Source organism: Toxoplasma gondii, chromosome VIII (genome assembly GCF_000006565.2).
Source record: "Toxoplasma gondii ME49 chromosome VIII, whole genome shotgun sequence".
NCBI lineage: Eukaryota > Apicomplexa > Conoidasida > Eucoccidiorida > Sarcocystidae > Toxoplasma > Toxoplasma gondii.
The window spans coordinates 84,910-103,099 of record NC_031476.1 but is presented as its reverse complement, the minus strand read 5'-3'; the positions used below and the strand labels follow the sequence as shown (position 1 = coordinate 103,099).

The 18,190-nt window shown below is 52.9% G+C and overlaps 4 protein-coding genes across 4 annotated transcripts; 3 read left to right on the top strand and 1 right to left on the bottom strand.

Moving 5' to 3' along the window:
- The first annotated feature begins 203 nt into the window (after positions 1-203).
- Positions 204-2,778, top strand: TGME49_229220 (hypothetical protein). The gene has a single exon (XM_002367825.1). The coding sequence runs from the start codon at positions 1,075-1,077 to the stop codon at positions 1,765-1,767; it is 693 nt and encodes a 230-aa protein (XP_002367866.1). The 5' UTR covers positions 204-1,074; the 3' UTR covers positions 1,768-2,778.
- A 1,536-nt stretch (positions 2,779-4,314) lies between these two features.
- On the top strand, positions 4,315-9,257 carry TGME49_229210 (small nuclear ribonucleoprotein polypeptide A', putative). Its single transcript, XM_002367824.2, has 8 exons — positions 4,315-5,170; positions 5,343-5,467; positions 5,960-6,049; positions 6,504-6,540; positions 6,817-7,005; positions 7,516-7,619; positions 8,087-8,186; positions 8,759-9,257. Exons 1-8 carry the CDS (start codon positions 5,092-5,094, stop codon positions 8,797-8,799), a joined length of 765 nt encoding a protein of 254 aa, XP_002367865.1. The 5' UTR covers positions 4,315-5,091; the 3' UTR covers positions 8,800-9,257.
- A 1,057-nt stretch (positions 9,258-10,314) lies between these two features.
- Positions 10,315-12,372, bottom strand: TGME49_229200 (hypothetical protein; the record flags this gene model as incomplete). Its single annotated transcript, XM_002367823.2, has 1 exon — positions 10,315-12,372. The coding sequence occupies one exon, from the start codon at positions 12,370-12,372 to the stop codon at positions 10,315-10,317; it is 2,058 nt and encodes a 685-aa protein (XP_002367864.2).
- Positions 12,373-12,387: 15 nt separating this feature from the next.
- TGME49_229190 (hypothetical protein) lies at positions 12,388-12,756 on the top strand (the record flags this gene model as incomplete). The annotated part of the gene is made up of 1 exon (XM_002367822.1): positions 12,388-12,756. The coding sequence occupies one exon, from the start codon at positions 12,388-12,390 to the stop codon at positions 12,754-12,756; it is 369 nt and encodes a 122-aa protein (XP_002367863.1).
- Between the last annotated feature and the right edge of the window lie 5,434 nt (positions 12,757-18,190).

The window sequence follows — 18,190 nt, the reverse complement described above, 5'->3', positions numbered from 1 at the left end:
GGATTGCACCAAACCAATAGAAACAGAATAACATCATTGGCTTTTGTGATCACTGGTCTCCACTGAGACCAATATTTTAGTCCTTGGAGTGGGGATGGTGTCGACAGACATATGTGGCAAGTTTCGGCCGGCAAAATCCATACGCGCCTCTCCGTGTCTCCGGTGAACGGCTGGATGAGAGAGTACGGCTTGTTTGCTAGTGAGCCAACATCTGTGTCCATCATTAACTTTTTAAGTTTCTGCAGAAGCGCGGTGCCTTGGTGGGTTTTAACGACGAGACGGCCCAACCCCTCGTGCAGACTTGTACGCCTGTGCACACGCATCCCTTCTAGCATGTGTCTCAATTTAGCGACCTTTCCAGAGTGAAGGCTCCAGGGCCAACAGCACGAAAGTACTAGCATCTATTCTGCGAGGAAGAGGAGTACACTGTTAAGTCGACGGGATCGGCACATCGCTGCGGAGGACACTCTTCTCAGAACCCCCACTGCGTGGACGGTTTCTCCGGCACCCGTAGCATCATCCGGTGGCTTCCAAGAACAACTAGCCGTGTCTCTTAATCACCGCGTGAACGACAGGAGGGGGGCATCAGTTAGCTCGAAGTGTGCTGTCGTTGGAGGTCTCTTGAGAGGTAAAGTTCCCTTCTTGAGCCCACTTCTGCGACGGTTTGTCTGTTCAGTGCAGATTTAAACAAGGGCAACACCTTCGTCTCGCCTCTGTGTAGGACACCGCGTCGATGTTGTCCTCGATTTTTTCCGATTCGCCAATTTTCTCTCAATAATTAATGGCCTCAGGCGCCGGCCTAACGATTGTGCCCACGCATGCCCGAGGTGCCCCCGTTGTTGTAGCTTTTCGACTGAGCGTCCGGAAAATGCCAAGTGACTTTGTTCTTCGGTGATTTCCCTGCCCGTAGAGTGGGAGTTCGGAGAAGTCCCTCATCTGTTGCCCTTTCCATACTCTTGATTCACTGGCACGGACTCACAACCGAGAGTGAGAGGCTGCGCGAAGGGGCGTCCAGCAAGGCGAGAGTTTCACCGTTGAATTTTTGCATGACCAACGAGAGAGACGAATGCAATAATGTCGGGAAGGAGGATCGCTTCTCGTTTTGACAGGAGGAGCCCGGGTTTTGCAACTTTATGCAGCACAGCATCTATTTTGAGTATGCTTGTCTTCCCGAGTGAGCAAGCATGGCAATTCACTGACAGCCTCGGCTTCGCTTCCACAAGTGCAGAACATGCCTTGGAGCTGAACACTGAGATGGACTTCCTGCGAATAAGGGAGGGTATGCATTTCCGTCAATTAAGCGGCGAGGGTATGCCCAAGTATAACCGAGAAGTGGTTTTGCCTGACACCATGTCCACGTACCTGCTGTACAACTTCACCATGACGCCGTCTTCTGTGCTCTTGATTAAGACCCAGAGTGAGGCCCACATCTTAGACCCCAGTACGTTATTTTCCGACGCCTACCTGCCGAATGAGGAAATGTCAGACTGCGATGCTAGCCGAACGGTAACGTGGCATGAACTGTTCCCCGTCCTCCCTTACACATTTGGCCTCTGGAATGCCGTTGGCCCGATGTACTTCTTCCAGTTCCCTGCTAAGAACTACATTGAGCCAGGAACAAGCCCTTATTTCTGTTTCCGAGTGCAAGACAAGCGCACGCACAAGTGGGCAACCTTCATATTGGGGGTCAACACCGCGAGCCGTTCCACGACCGGCTTTGCTAGCATAGGAACGATTTTGCTGGCACTCTCATCAGTGCACATTTGATGACGAGATTTTGTTGGGCGCTAAGTGGCAGACCTTCTCATACACAGTCCCCATGCGCCCTGTTTCTAGAAAATACGGTAGCTTGCATTGTCCGTCCAAGCATGCTTGCTGGACATGCTTTATCCCCTCCATGTCCAATCTTGAGTTTCGGATGCAACACACATGAAGAGAGGACACCGGAAAGACTCCATATTTCTTGGCGCCAGTCATACAGCGGCGCATGCACTGGGCCCCTTCAGACATCCGAACGTGTTTGGGAAACTCTCAAGAAACTGTCGGGATTGACAGCTTTTTCTTCTTTCCGCTGGTAACCTTGTGGATGCTGGACTCCTCTAGTTTTCATTGATCGTTTGCCTGACTTTGGGTGATTTTGTCCTTTGGTGAAGCCCTGCAAAGGTCCTGCGGGCTCAAGGAGTGTTTTTTCTTTGTTGAGATGAATAAGCAATGCACCGGGGTCTCGCAGTTGTTCTGGTTATACCAACACAACCTGACACGGGAATTTCAGTTTTGTGGCCAGCTTTGCGTGCTGCGTTGCGGCGTTTCTAGACTGTCTTTCCCACGTACTGTGCTGCAGAAGCACCTCAACCCGGTTTTTGCCATATTCCCCTATTGAGCGATGGTGGAAAGGCAATCTTGCGTTCGTCTGTCGATGCAGCAGGGGGAATCGGCAAGTGTATATTACCCACTGAGCAGATCCGTAATGATTGTTGTGTTTGCAGTTTCTGTTTTCTGTTCCTCGTTTTGCCGATTGTGGATTTCTACACAGTTTCCGCATCAGTCCGGCGCTGTCTGTGGGCAGAAAAAGCGATTCTTTTCAATGGCAACCAGCTACCGTCGGAGAATCACCTGTGTCTGATTTCGTTGTCTCTCAGACCGCGATTGAGTAGAAGGGCCAAATACTGCCCCTACGTTTTTTTTGTGGCAGCCAGTGTGCTTCCCCGTTGTGGGCTGGGCACAGGCCTCCGGAAAACGGTTTTTCGATAAAAAACAACTTGTTGTTCAAGTTCGTTCAAACAAACTACCACACCAAGGCTACATGAGGTCTTGGCAACATGCTTTTCGTCGAGGTTGCAAGCCAAAAGTCGCCTTACGCGATTAGAAGCAGACGAAGCTTTTTCTGAGTCCACGTTACGAGTTGGACTACCAGGTTGTAGCTGCAAGGTGTTTTTTTACCGGATCGAAATTGTGCTTTACATGACCACCATGTTTAGTGCATGAAGCATTGAGGTTCTTAGCGCATACTTGAGAGGCTAACGTTTTCATGCAGGCGGTGCAAATATCATATTCATTTTCAGCACTGGATTTTTAAGCGTCGCGCACACCCGATAGGAACGTGGTCAGAGTTGAGAAGTCTTCTTTTTCTTAGTTACCCGAACGAAACAGAAGCCTCTCGCACGCGTAATACTGCCACTGCCCAGAGTCTCGCTTCAGCTTCCTGTCCTGTTTCGCACTCCTCCAATGGCAGTGAGAGAAAACGACTCCTCAGATGCTCGTATGATAAGCACCATCGTCCTGGGAGTGGTCGTTTCTGAGACTGGATTATTTTATTTTTCTGGGGAGTTCCCCCCCTTGGTTCTCCTCTTGCATGATTCCCGCCGTTTTGTACGCTTTTTTCTTTTGCATCCTGGTGACCGACGAAGCACATAGCACATCAGTTTACGCTTCACTCTGGAGACGACCCTGCTTCGCACTTTTTCGTGTGTGTTGTAGGCTGCCGGCCCAGGGAATCTGCTGTGACGAACTGGACCCTTCCCCCAGAGAGAAGGGATTTGTTTCTGAGGATCCCGTACAGTCCGTGTTCGCTGTTTGACCTGTCAAGAAAGACGGCAAATCCAGAAAAAGACACGCACGCTCTGGTACGCCTCTTTTTGCAGCTCCACAAACATTCCTGCGACTTTCCGCTGAGACGACGCTGCTGTGAATGTTCTGTAGAGACCGAGCATGCATCGTCCCCCGTGGGATCGTTTCTTTGCTTTTTTTCCCTTTTCTCCCTTCGGTACCAGAGAGCAGAACAGCTGCACAGACACTCCCACAATAAATTGCCCGTTTTGGCTCCCAGCAAGAAGCACCCTCACTTTCGTCGACGAGAGAACAGCGGCGTGCGGCTGCATGCGTTTTCAGACCGAAATGACAAAGTAATCGTTTTCAGAGAAAAGACGCCGAGCGTCCTCCAGTGTGCTGTTCTTCGTTCGAGTTTTCTCTTTCCTGTCTTTGCCTTCCTTTCCTTTCCCCACTCTCTCCCGGTGATGCAACAGCTCTCTGCCTAGGTCCGATTCGCCGGATCTTCCTGCTTCTACCCACTGCGCGTTGTCTGCGACGTTTGTTTTTGCGCGAAAAATTTCAGACTCCAACGGTCACATTCGCCTTTTTCTTCTGCCTGCATGTGGCGAGTGCCTCGTCCTCTGTGTAGAGAAGCTTCCGTCTTTGATTCTTCTCATCTACGTTGACTTTTCTCTCAGTTGGGGCTCCTTAACGGAGCCCGCCGCCCGGTTTTTTTGTTGACACTTCGGAGAGACTCTTTGCCGAAAAATCCTTTCTCTGCGGGTGTCGCTGCGTCATTCCCTCGCGCTCCGCCGAGAGGCTCGAAGTTCTTGCTGGGGAGGCGCTGCGTAGAAAAAAGGAGGAAGCCGTTGGTGCGGGAACAGGTTCTTGATAATCTCTGCGTCTGCCTTTAGCGGCGAGGGAGGGACATCTCGTCTCGGATGAAGATGAACATAGTACTCCCCAAGAATACCACATGCCAACTGCTTTGTAGACCTGTTCTGTTTTCTGGATATCTCTCCTCGTTTCCCGATTTTTTGAACTCGGAATTTCGCTGTCTCCGTGCAAAGTGTCTGTCGCTTGCCGTTCTCAGTGCCTCTCACAGTTCCGTCACTTGCCGTCTGCGTCAGGCGACCCCCTTTTGTTTTTTTGACCTCCGGTCTGGTTCGTCTTTCTCTCGTCTCTTCCCGTCCTCCCTTTCCTCCACCCTTTGGTAAATCCTCGATTTGTTCGCCCTCTGCACTTCACCTCGATTTCGCCGAAGGCCTCCCGTTTCTCCGTCTTTCTTCTCTCGAGTCGATCCGAGGACGTCGATGTTTCTTCTGTAAAGGACTTCCTCTCTTTTCTCCGTGTTAAACGGCCGTCGGAGAGCGGCAGGACTGCTTCTTCTCTCGCCGTTTGAGCGAGCTCTGTTCCTTCGCGTCCTCGAGACTCGGACGCTCTCTTCCGCAGGGCAAGAGGCGGCACCGTCTCACGTTCGAGTTGTCTCCTCGCTCTAACCTTCTCCTCCCCTTGCTGTCTGCCTGGCCGCCTTTTCTGTTTCTCTTCTGCAACTTCGCAAAGATGCGGCTGACGGTCGAGTTGATTCTGCAGTCTCACCAGTACGTCAACCCCGCGCGCGACTGGACTTTATCTCTTCGAGGTGAGTGTGGACATAGGAACAGACTCGCTGCTTCCTTCTGATGCGTCTCCCTTTCTCCCTCCTCACGCCTCTGAAGCGCTGTGCGGAGACGCAGGGATCGACAGCGGCGGCGCTGTCTCTTTGGAAGGACAACCTTTAGCCTGAGAACTTTCTCGCGTCTCTCTCTGTTCAGGCTGCAAAATCCCCGCGATTGAAAACTTGGGCGTGACGCAGGATCACTTCGAATGCATCGACTTCACAGACAACGAACTTCTGAAACTCGAAAACTTCCCCCCGCTTCCGCGCCTCAAAAGTCTGGTGAGAACGCACAAATCAAGCAATCTTCACGTCTACGCACATACGCCTCTGGCATGTATACATGTGTGCATGAGTCTTACATATATATTTATATATATTTTTTATGTATATTTATATATATTTATATATGTATATCTTTATGTAGCTCTGTGTGTGTGTGTGTTCTTGTTGGTATTCATGTGTGGTCTGCTTTGTTTCCGTTTTCATCTCTTTATCAGTGTAACTCTGTAGGTGTGAATGCATGCGTCTGTGTCTTTGTGTTCGCATAGATGGATGTGCTCTCATGGACATGCCATCGTGGCTGCGTTCGCCTGCACAGCTGAGCTCTCCTGTTACTTCCGGTTTCTTGCATGGACGCGTCTGCTGCGTTTTCTTCCTTTCGCGGTCCTCGTTTTTCGCTGGCGGTTTTCCTTCGCATGTGCAGTCTCCGTTCCTCTGGGATTCCAGTTCTTCATGGTGCTCTGATGCTCGTTTGTGCTTGCTTGTCGATAGATTTTGTGCAACAATCGAATCTCTCGCATCGACCCCGAGGCAATTGCGAGTCTCCCCGGACTCACCTCTCTCATCCTCACAAACAACAAAGTAGGCAGAAAACGCACCAGGGGCGCGCCTCATACGCATGCGCATGCATGTTGGTCTAGACGTATTCACGTTTGTGCATGGAAACACAAGCTTCGCTATGTCTGCGTGGATCTGTTTTTTTCGTAATCGCATGCTCACATACCCACCCTTGCATACACGTACATCTGTAAATCATAAATCCGTGCTATATGTGGGTGTAGGAGCGTCTGGACTTCTGTTCACCTGTAGATTCGTACAAGAAAGAATCGACAAGAAAAGGACTTTCAACGGCACAGGGACCTTAGGAAGACTGCAGTTTTAGACAGACTGTGACTTAGCCGGGTGTTTCTGCGTCTGGAATCCTGCTAGACGCATACCAGTGTGCAGTCTTGGAGATCCGCGTGTATGTGAGATGGCCGTCGCCCCGGTGTTACCTCTCACATGGACGCCTGTTTGCTTGTGTGTCGGCTGACAGCTGGACGTTCTCTCGGATCTTCTTCCTCTTTTCCAAGGTAACAAAAGCGACATTGTCTTCATATTCAGGGCCGTTTCTTTCTTTTTCTGTTGCTCCACTTGTCTCTTTTCGTCATATGCTCGTCTCTTTTCTCTTGCCTCCTTTCTCGTCTTCTCTGTACGTTGCTTTTTCTCTCTGTGTGTTCTTGGCGTCCTTTTCTTCTTTGCTGCCTGCCTTTCTTCTTTCTCCGTCTTCTTTCTTCTCCTTCCTCTTCTTTCTCCGTTTTCTCCATTTTCTCCGTGGTCTTCTTCCTCCGTTTCTTCGTTTGTTGCAGCCAAGAATCTGGAGCGCCTGTCCCTCATCGACAACGGTGTTCGCGAACGCGCGTACTACCGACTGTTTGTGATTTTCCATCTCCCGAAACTGCGCTTTCTCGACTACAGCCGCGTCACGCAGCAAGAGAGAGAACAGGCACACAGCACGTTCAAGGGCGAGAAGGGAGCGAAACTTGCACACGAAATCGGTGAGAACTGCATGCGAGAAAACCGAGAAAGACCAGAGCAGAACGAGGCGGAGAAGGACGCGAGAAAAGAAAGGCGAAAGAAGAGAGAGCATGCAAGGGGAGCGGAACGGTCGTCAGAAGAAGGAGAGAAGGAAGACGAAGAACGAGAAGCACAAGGGGAAGAACACAAGCGAGAAAGGGACTGCGAAGGAGAACTTGGCAGCTTCCGCAGAAAACAGTGAATGCCCTCAGTCGAAAGAAATCGAGAGGAAAGGCGCTGCGTTTCTCAGGTCGAGTTTGATGTGGAGCGCAAACAAACGCGTTGACAACAGACACTTTCACTCTTTCCTCTTCTTACTTGTCTTGTCCACTCCTCGTTCTGCTTTTCCTTCCTCTCCAACGATTTTCGTTTTCCTGCTTTCACTTCCTGTGTTCGCTTCCTTTCCTCTCTCTCTCCTCGAATTGGGTTCTCCCCCCTTTTTCTGTCACTCCGTGTTCTTCGGTTTTTGTCTTTTTTCCATGTTTTTTCAGCTCCGCCGCGCAAGTCTCACGCAGCGTTGGGTGTGAGCTCGGTGGGCGCTGCTGAAGAGAAGAAGAAGACAGACCAGTCGGCAGATCAGATCGAGCGAATCAAGGTTCGTCTTTGTTCTCCGTTTCTCTCTCTGCCTCCTTCCTCTGTTCTTTCTCGTTTCTCTTTCCTCTCACGGACAGCTTTTGCGTACGATTCGCCTCCCGGTAAATTCCCTCCAGTTTTTCAAAGCTTGCGCTCTGGACTGCTTCCTCCATCTGTGGCCGCCGCGACTCTGTGTTTCTCTTTTCACGCTTCCTCTTCTCCTTCTCTCTAGCTTCTCACAGACGCTGGCCTTCGCTAAAACACACTGTTCAACTCTCGGTCCGTTCTCTCGCATGTTCTTCTCCGCCGTCCTTTTGATGTCTCTTCTTTCCCAGTCTCTCTCTCCTCCCTGCCTCTCTCTTCGCCTGTGTTTCTCCAGCGTTCTGTTGTCTCTCGCACTTGCTCTGTCGCCTTCTCTTTCTTCGCTCGTTTTTGTCGCCACTGTGCCGTCGGCTTTGACAGAAATTCCTCCGCTTTTTTTCCTCGCAGCTGGCGATTGCCAAGGCGACGACGATGGAGGAAATCACTCGCTTAGAAAGTGCACTGAAGGCAGGCTACATTCCGGACGAGCTTCTTAATCCCGAGAAGCGTAAGAGCTTTTCTAAACACACAGAAATTTTCCTCTATCGCTCAAGACTGCCTCGGTGTCGGAAATGCGATTGAAAAGAAAACTGGCTTCTCTGTCGCCTCGCAAGAAAGCTTCAGCGCTGTCTGTCGAGCGTCAACTCTCTGCCTGTCTTTTTTCTCGAGGCACCCTCACACGGTCCTTTGCTTTCGCTACTTCTTCAACTGGTCTCTCCAGCTGCTCTCCGACGTTCTTTTCTTTCGTGTTTCTCGCCCCAGGACCTACTCCTTGTTGTCTCGCTGAACTCGTCTTTCGATTTTGTCTCTCGACTCGCCTCTGCTTTAGTCAAGTAGTTGTGCCTGTGTGTGTATGTGGACATACGTAGCCTGTGTGTGGCGCTCGCGAACGAGGTGAAGCTTGTGGGTGACAGTATATTCCTTTTTCCCCGCGACGATCTTTTTTGTTTTTCTTTCTGTTTTCTCGGGTGGTGTATTCTCTCTCCCGGGAAGAAGAACTCCGACACAGTCGTTTTATTTCCTTCGCTCCTCTGTCTCACTCGTGTATCCACCGATGTTCTCTGCTCTGCATGTTACCAGAGAACGGCGACGAGAAAGCGACAGATGTGGAGATGAAATAACTTCCCAAGAGCGCAAAAAGGCTCGCGCGACGAGGAAGTGGAGTGTGAATTGGAGCACGCCCGAAAAAAGAGATGCGGTGGCCAGAGAGAAGACGAGAGCGGAGGGAGAGCGGACATGAAAGGGAGCGAGACGAGAGAGGAGATGAAAAAAGAGGGAGAATACGAGAGCGAAGAGATAAGGGATAGTGCAGAGCGTCTCTGAAGATTCCGAGAGATGGTGGAGCGAGAGAGGCAGGGAGAGAGGAGAGGGGATACGAAGGTTAGGATACGCAGAGAGACGAGCGTTGAAAGAAAAGATAGAAGGCTCATCGGTGTCGAGGCAAAGAGAAATGGACATGAGGGAAATGAGAGCGAGGGCCTGTGGGGACATACTATTCTGTTTCAGATGCGTGTCTGTGATTCCCGCAAAAAACGGAGAACAGTTGTCTCTGTTTCCCCATCAAATCTTTTCCAGATACACCCGCTCTGAGGCACTGCCCTCTGCATCTCACAGAGCTCTTTTGCTACTTCCTGAACCGTGTTCTTTCTCGCTGTTCGTTCTCTCTTCTCTCTCCTTTTCCTTCTGCCTTCTCTGCGTCTCGTGTCTGTCTCTCATGCTTTCCTCTTCTGCTCTTTCTGCTCCTGTTTTTTCTTGTTTTTTTCTGCGTCACGCCACTCACTCTTCTGCGTAGCCAAATCAGTTTGTTCGCGAGTCTGCGACGAGTTTTCTGGGGCAAAAGAAACACGGCGAAAAGTCGCCTGTACGGCCACTCGAGGTCTCACAGAAAAGGACATCGACGGAGACAGAGGGCCGACGGAACTGACGCGTCTCCGTCAACACAACCCCGTCCGCTCCTCTGTGGAGAAGCGAAAAAGATACACGCCGACGCGAACACACAAGACGCTCCTAAGTCACGCGATGGACTTCTTTAGAATGTGGCGAGATCAACTTGATCTCGCGAGAAACACCAAGGGTCTCGCATGCGACTTTTTGCTTTAATGCAGTCAGACACAAAAAATCCTCTTTTACAGAGTTGCACACCCCATTCGTCCTGAGTTTCCCTTTCGTGTCTTTCGCCTCGTCGTCTCCTCCAGAGACCTGGAAGTGCTCTCAGCGAAAAACAGACACTCCTCCCTCTCTTCTGAGGGTTCTCGAAAAACTGCCGACTCTCCACCGAGAAAGGAAATCTTTCTCTCCTTCACCTTTCGTTCTAACTTCTCCATGCCAGACTTTTTCTGTTCGTAACTCTGGATCACCGACGCCTGATCGCAGAGAGGTTTCTTTCCCCTTTGGCTGACTTCTCAACCTTTTGTCTCAAAACACAACACTCCCCCCTCCTAGAAACTCGCCCCTCCTTCCCTACCTTATCTACTTTCCTCTCTTTTCTCTTTCCTTCCACTCTCTTCTCTTCTCTGTTTCTCCGTTTTCTTCTCTCTATCTCGTCCCCTCTTTCTCTTCTTCTCTATCTCTCTCTGTTCTCTCTCGCTCCTCCTCTGTCGTCGTCTCGATCTCCCCCTCGGCCCTTCGGACGGTGTTTAGCGCTTTTCAGGTTCCTTCTTTTTCCGGTCTTCTTTTTCGCCTTTCCTCGTTTTTGGACGTTCCCATTCGACTGCAGCCCAGCCGCGCGTGTGGAGTTTGTGCAGTCCGGCGAATCTACCACGCTTCGAGGTCAGGAACGCATTCATGATTTTCAAGACTTTCTTCACTTGCGAGGCATCGAATCCCGTCACGTTCTTCATCTCTGTCGTCCAGATCGCCTCTTCTCTCTCTCGACCCCCCCGCTTGCTGTCGCAGATGCGCCTCGCCAGCAACACCGCGGCCGCGCCCGCGAGAGCGCCGGGTGTACAGACAGCTTGCGGCGTGAGGGCGAAGCAGTCGAGGAGGAAGGCGACCAGTTGGGCTGCCGACGAGTTCGCCTTTCTCCGAATATAAGCCGAATCAAATTTGTACAGGAAGTAGTTGGCGAAGTCGATGGGGACGGGGACGGAGACGACGCAGGCCACGCGGTCGAGGAAGGCGCGCTGGACTTCTGGGAAGGGCCGTTCGAAAGTGTGGCAGCAGAGGTGCGAGAGCGCGAAGAGTTTCTTCGCCTTTCTCTCGAAGGCCATCGCGTTGGGCGCGTCGAACTGAAGAGCGGTGCACAGGCAGAGCGCCGCAATCGTCTTCAGCGCTTGCGGGTCGTCTCCCGAGACTCTGGGTCGCGGAAACGAGAAAGAAAGAGACTTGTGTGCTCCCGTTGCCGTTCTCTTTTGCCCACACATCCTCGCTTCCTCCGAAGAAGGCGCAGCCGTGTGCGAAGGTCCTTTCTCGGTTGTCTCCGCAGCGTCCGAAGCCGCCAGCACAGACGCCTCCTCGTGCTTCTCGCTCGCACTCCGCGAGTCGGACTCGCCGACCTCCTCGACCGCGGGCTGCTCCACCGTCTTCTCTCTGCCGCCTTCCTCGCAGTCCTCAAAGATAGCCACAAGGTTCGACCTGTCCAAGAGCGAAACTGCGAGTTGAATGGACGACCTGCAGATGTCGTCGGGAACCAGAAGAGCCCCAGACGCCTGCAGCTGCGAGGCCCAGTCCAGAACGAGGTCCACAATCTTCGCGCGGCGAGTCGCCAGCGCAGGCGGAAGAGAAGTCACGGGCGTCACGCTCCTGTCTCTGCGCTGCTCCAAGGTAAACGTCACATCCCGCGCCTCCAGATACAGCGAACGCGAAGCAGAAGCAGGAACAGTGGAAGAACTGAGGGAAGAAGGGTGTGTCGACGTGGATGCTGAATAGGAAGAAGAGCAAGCAGTGCTTGCATCAGACGTTCGTCCAGCGTGGTTGCGGCTCTTTGCTTCAGTTTCGACTTTCGGGGGCGAGGCACTACGCGTCGGAGCCCTCGCTCTGTCGATGGATCGGAGAAAGAAGCAGAGGGCCTTCTGCTGCCGCCGGACAATTTCCCTCGTCGACATGCCTGGAGAAAAGTCGAGAGAAGGGTACAGGACAGGCCGAGCGACCGACCGCGAGAGAGAAGAGAGAGAAGAGAGGGAAGAGAGGGAAGAGAGAGAGGAGACGCCGGCGCCAGCTCGGGAGGTGGCCAAGTCCCAGCCTGGGGTGTCTTGACACTCCGAGTGGCGCCTCTCCAGCGCGCCGGCGTTCCCACCTGACACTTCCGAGGTCTTTCTCTCGCGTTTCTTCGGAGGAAAGAAGGCCCTTTCCTCATTCTTCCTCTTCAGCGCCGCCGCAGAAGTTGTCTGCTCCTCGTGGCGAGACACGCGCGAAGTTGCGTTGCGCGACGTCTCCGAGAAGACCAAAGACGAAGGCAGCAGCGACCTGCCGCGCTCCAGCGCCCCCTCACCGGTCCGGCACAGAGAGCCTGAGAACGCGAAGGATGAAGCGGAGGCAAGCGAAGGAAGCGAACCTCCATCCTTGCTCGGAGGCGACGACGACGGGCATGCGGCAGGACCCCCCAGAGGCAGAGAAGAAGACAGAGAAGCGCGAGAGGAGAGCGAAGAGGAGACAGGCAGACGCGTGGATGGGGGCATCGACGAGGTCGGAGGCAAAGTCGCAGGCTGGGAAAAGGAGAGAGGAGAAAAGGAACGCGACTGACGAAGGTTCAACATCGTTACGAACGCCGCATGGAAACACACCAACTGCTCCAGCACGCCACACAGCTCTGGACAGGCTCTCGGACGCTTGGCCCCGCCCGCGTCGCCTTCCGCGCCAACTCGCCTTCGCCCTCCTCGGTTTCTGCGCGCGACACAAGTCGGCTCGGTCGCCTTCTCTCGAGGACGCGCCCTGCGACGGAAGCGAAGACGTTCAAGACGAGAGACAGGAGTCTCAGCGACGAGCAGGCCGATGGAGAGAAGAAGACCGATGGAGAGAAGAAGGCCGATGGAGAAGAGAAGAAGGCCGATGGAGAAGAGAAGAAGGCGGATGGAGAGAAGAAGACCGATGGAGAGAAGAAGGACGATGAAGAGAAGAGAGAGGAGGTGAGGAACAAGTGAGGGAGACGAGTACGACGGGAAACTGCACAACGAAGCGACAAGCGCGTCCTCTCTGGGAGGGGCTGGAAAGACAGCAGCCTTCCTTGCCACACTCCCGCGAGACTTAGTATTTCTGCAGCAGAGTCATTGTGTCTCTCTTCTGTCTCCCTTGTCCCCCAGAATCCTTCTGTCGCCGTTTGGGTTCTTCCCGACTCTGGGCGCCGACTCGGCCTCCCTTCCCGGCCGTGGCCTGTCGGGGCTTCTCTACTTTTCTCCGAGTTATCGGCGAAGATGCACCGTTCTTCGGCCGCAGCAGCGGCGAACTTCGAAGCGTCCAGTTCCTTCTACACAAAGCAGGCGCAGACGGTGTTCATCCAGTTGATTCCCAGAGAGAAGACCGAGCCGGACATCGCGCGGGAGAGAACAGAGCTCTCAGGGGCGGCAGGTTTCCCCCGTCACACGCAGAGTCGCTGGTGCGAACGCAGCCAGCAGGGGAAGGCGCGAGAATCTCAAGGAGAAAAACGAGAGAAAAACGTCGGGGCAGCTCTTCAGGAGGCGTCCAGAGAGAGCTGGAGAGCCACCGGAAAGTGGAGAGCTCCAAGACGAAGAAGAAGAGAGTGGAGAAGGTGGCAGAAGGGAGGCCGATGAGTTTCCAGCTGCTTTCCTGGCGAAGGGGAGAAATTCGGCCGCAGCGACTCGAAAGACTGCCGGAAAGGGTGAAGCGAAAACGCGACAGGACAAAGGACTTGTCCATACATACGAGGAAGACACGAGTCGGACGAATCGAAGCGGGGCGATGTCAGCAAGTGTCGGAAGAACGAAAACGCATCCAGAGTGCGCTGGTCTGCCGGTGTCTTGGTCGACGGCGGAGAGTCTGTGAAGACGAGAAGCGCGCCGTTTCAGAGAGGGTGGAAAAGAGAGACGAAACACAGAGAGAAAAGAACCTAGGAGGGCTCTGCGTGGAAAGACGGGACTCGACACACGGGGAACTGAGAGACAGGAGCCAAGATCTCGGAGACGAAAAAAAATGCCACAGACAAGATGAGTCGCGGAGAAACGCGACTGGAAAAGGTTTGCGTGGTGAGGGCAGTCGAGAAAGGCCCAGACCCCGCATGCAGAGAAAAGCTCTCGAGACAACAGGCCGACGAGGGAACTGGCGAACGCGCGAGAACCTGCGCCCCTCGAGAAAGATCCGGAAAAACAGGATAGACTACCAGCTGGACGCCTCGCCTTCTTGAACGCCCAATCCACGTTCTCCGCGCGGCTCACGACCACCCGTGACGCGTCTGCGGCGATCAAGCGGAGACACCGCGCAGCAGAGGCTTCCCAGAAGGCTGGAGGAGCCGCGCGTTGTCTGTGTGCTCTCGAACCTACATGCAACGATGCGGGAGAAGACTCCCGGTGAGAGGCACCTGCGGGCGTCACTCTGTCGCAAGAGGTCGCTGCGCATGCAAATCCCTCAAAAAAGAGTCTGTGGAAGCCGCTGAGGTCGCAGACTCCGTCGTCCGGTCCTCCACAAGACACGGGGGCGCCCCTGGTCAGGGGACTCGCACCTGAGAAGTCGTTTTCTCGCGACTTCCGAGGAGTCAAGGGTGCGGAGGGAGACCAGCGAAGGAAAAGTTGAACGGCCTTGGAGTGCCTGGTCACGACACGGAAGGCTGGACAATCCACCCAGACAGTGCGTGGAGATCGCTGTGCGCGGCGTCCCGACGAAGAGAGCGCGTTCGGACGCCCCGCGCACAGAAGAGGAAGAAAAACTTGTCTTCAGGAAAAACTCTCGAGAGTCCTCTCCCGTGCGAAGTGCCGCGCTGTCGTCAGACGCTGTGCACAAACGTCGGGACAAAGGCAGACCCCGGAACGCGGCAGGAGCGAAAAGGCGGAACGCGAGCGCTACGTCTGCCGCGGCGTCGAGAGACTCGCGGAACCGCAGAGGAAAAGAAAGAAGAAGGAAGAGAAGAAAAAGAAAGGGAGAGAAGAAGAGAACCAGGAGAGATGAGGTGGCGAGTCTCGGCCCACGATGTAGGTGTACGAAAAAATTCACACACAGCCTCTGGGGCAGTCTGTGTGTGTCTTCTAGGTAGCTGGGAGAACGGCTTCGGAGAAGCGCGAGAGAAATGCGAAAGACATAGGGCCGAAGCTGGCAAAGCGACCTCTTGGAGCAAACAATAATCTCATTTCAAGAAACTCTCCTCTGTTCCTCTGTTCCTCTCGGCTCCGCGCCAGCCTCGCGCTGCGGTGTACATACACCGCGCCGCGAGCCGGCTGTCTCGCTCGGTCTGTCCGTCGCGCGTCCGTCAGGGGGGAAAGGAAGTCAATTTTTCTCGGGATTTTTTGCCTTTCTCCGATGAAGAGGTCTTGGCAGCTTGCTCCCTTTCTCCTGTCCCTTTGCGGAGCGAATTCGAGGAGAAAATTTCCGCGGGAGAGTCAGAAGTGGCTAAGAAGCGGCTCGCGGGGAAACGGGAAACTCAGCTGGACGGCCGGCCGCGACATCTTTGCGGTCGCGCTGTTGCCTTTTCCGAGCAAAGACACACAGACACACACACACTGAAGCCGCCGCGCTTACACACAAACCGTTCGACCGCCGTCGCCGAAAACGACATCTCCAAACTCGGAGCGGGGGACGAAGAGCAACGGACAAGCCGACGGAAACACCTGGTGCAGAAGCGCACAAGAGTCCCGTAGCCGCGACGTCCCTTGGAGAACGACCTCTCTTTCCAGAGGGGGTCTGCAAACAGCATCCCAGAAGACTTCTCGACACCCAGAAGTGAGGAGGTTGTACAGGAGGGGCAAAACGGAACAGATCCAGAGAGGAGCCGAAAAGTCGGGAGAGGATCACGAGGACTCCAGAGGGACACACTGAGAACGCAGCAAGGAAGCGCGGTGAAGGCGAAATGTCTTCCTCCCATCCACGGAAAAGCAGCGACTTCCGAGCTGCTGATCTTTTGTAGCTTTGCGCTTTGTACCATAATAGTCCCGAGACAGTTCGTGCAATTTCCAGCCGGTCTGAAAGTGAAGGTGTCGCAGACGGACGCATATTGTGGCTGAGAACGACAGCTCGGGAGAAGGGCACACAACGGGCAGATACCCAGACATCAGTGGACAGGATATACACAGGAACATCGGTAGAGATCGACATACGTGGGTGTACAGAGGAGGATAAACAGACCTCGATATAGAAGGTTATAGGGAGGAAGAGAGAGATGTGATGTCGAGAGAAATAAAGCAAGATGTGTAACGTTCAGACAGAAATACGTAGTACGTGCAGACATGCATCTCTCCGTCGATGTGGCCATATAGAGAGAGCTATGGATGCCATCACGGATGTACTCGTGCTCAAGTTATGCGGGAAGAGAAAGAGTGATTACCGCACTTCTTTTCTCGTTCAGGATCCCGCGCGTTCTCGAATCGAGAAATTACCAATAGGAAACATCTCGCCTCTTTCGTCCGCAAGCTGGAGACTCTGAGCGTCAGCATTCCGTCAGAGTCTATCCTTTCAAGAAAACAGGGGTCGAAAAACAGCGAAGTTCAGATGCATGTTACTACGCCGTACAAACTCCAGACCACGCAGGCCTTCAAAAGTGACAGTCGATCGTCTCTCCTTCGCGTCACGTGTTCTCTCGAAACTGTGCATCCATATGCATCTAGATACGGATATGCACCAATAAACATCTGAATATATAAAATATATAGATGTATATATACATATATATACATATATATATGTACGTATGATTGTGGTTATGTATACATATACGTGCTGAAGGACCTGTTGTTCGCTTCCCGAGAAGAACGAATGCATGCAATTCACACGGTATCTTTGTACCAGTGTATGCTTATATTAGACGCCAAGAAAAATTAACAAGTTTCCACGACCCACACACACACACACACAAGAGAGGTAGGTAGCTTTCAGATTTGGGAGAAGAGTTTTTGACTTTAGAAAGTCTCCGATCGAAAGCGTCTGGGGAGGAGCTTGAAAGCAAATTTGGATTTCTGCACCCTCAAACATAAAGATTACTTCGCATCGATTCTTCTCGGCATGTTTCCCCTCTCTCAACATCTCTCTCAAATAAACAAGCCTTTTTTCCGCCCCGCTGTTACCGTCGCCTTTCCCTTCTTGTCTCCCTCTTCGTCGGCTGGTTGTTCCCACGGAAGAGATGATTCATTGCCTTTCCTCGCTGCGCGTAAGAGCCCTCCTAAAGATCCGGTTCTCTTCAGTTTTCTGAGCCTCAAGCGCCGCTATCTTTCTGACTCAAGTGCCTACCAACAGTCATGTAAACGAACTGTCTACTGACCTCAACTTTCTGTCTCTTGTGTGGCCAGCTTGTTCGACAAGGCAGTTGATGGCGTTCGGTCCTTCCACAAAGCGCCTTTCTGCTCCGCTCGCCAACGCGTCTCTTCGGGGTGTACGTACATCGCACGAGAGGCGTCGCCCTTGCGCTAGCTTTCTGTGAGCGCGGGCGACAGATCCATAACTCAATGATGTTTATAGGTAAAGTAAACAAAGACCTTCAAGATCTAACATAGTAGTCCAACTCGTAGTAGCTCCTCCCCAAAGTGTCTGTGTTTACTCGATCTGAGTTACACAGTTCTGAATCGCGGATCAGTAGTACAGAGACAACATGTACTTATCATGTGGCAAGTGCAGTGCACGGTCTAGGTAACGGTAGCACTATCAAGCATCTTCTTCCAAATATATTTCATGGAACACCCCAAATTCTCATGTTTGATTGCCATTTAGTCGCTAATATACAACCATCCAAGGTATATTTATCTATCGCAGGTTCGATCTAATGTCCCGTTATACTATGTAGACCTCATGCCTTCTGATACTGTGAATGCGTGACTCTCCTAGGCATCGTTCAAGTGAGAAGCCGTTTTTAGGATTCATCAGAAATGTACAACAACGCCCGCCCCTTTCTAAAGAGGCACTACTCTGGACAGCACTCTCTCACGCTGTTTGACACGCCCCTGTTCTTGCCTCCGTTCCTGAGGGTCTGTATGAACAAAATTTGGCTGTAGGTCACACCTCCGAAGAGGCAGGAAAAGCCTCTCCCAACTGGCTATGTATGTGTAAGCGTGTGCGTATCGGTTTCTCTCTGGGTCACGTGTCCTGCACACCTGCGGTCTCCGCATTTGCCAGAACGTGAGCTTTGTTCCGTCCGTACTTTGGAGTTGGTGTGAAGTGCTCGTTTTTTTTCGGCTTGGACTCTTCAGGCCGAGAGCCGCGAGGGAAGAACGCGGGAAAACCAGTTTCTGCATCTTCGTGGTGACGTGTGCCTAAAACAGGCGCCTGCCGCTCGACTCGCGGCTGTCAAGTCCTGTAGTACGTACACGCGCAAGCACGAAGGTCTGGAGAAATTTCTGCTCGGCACAACTGCAGCGGACTGGTCGAGGGATCCGCGGCCGATGAAAGCGAGGCACGCGGAGAAGCGTTTTTTCCAGCGAAGACGTC

Excerpts from the sequence above, each read along its gene's own strand:
- TGME49_229210 (XM_002367824.2), top strand. The coding sequence starts at position 5,092 with ATGCGGCTGACGGTCGAGTTGATTCTGCAGTCTCACCAGTACGTCAAC. Across the intron at positions 7,006-7,515 it reads GAAACTTGCACACGAAATCG|CTCCGCCGCGCAAGTCTCAC; the intron begins GTGAGAACTGCA and ends ATGTTTTTTCAG. Across the intron at positions 8,187-8,758 it reads GCTTCTTAATCCCGAGAAGC|AGAACGGCGACGAGAAAGCG; the intron begins GTAAGAGCTTTT and ends GCATGTTACCAG.
- TGME49_229220 (XM_002367825.1), top strand. The coding sequence starts at position 1,075 with ATGTCGGGAAGGAGGATCGCTTCTCGTTTTGACAGGAGGAGCCCGGGT.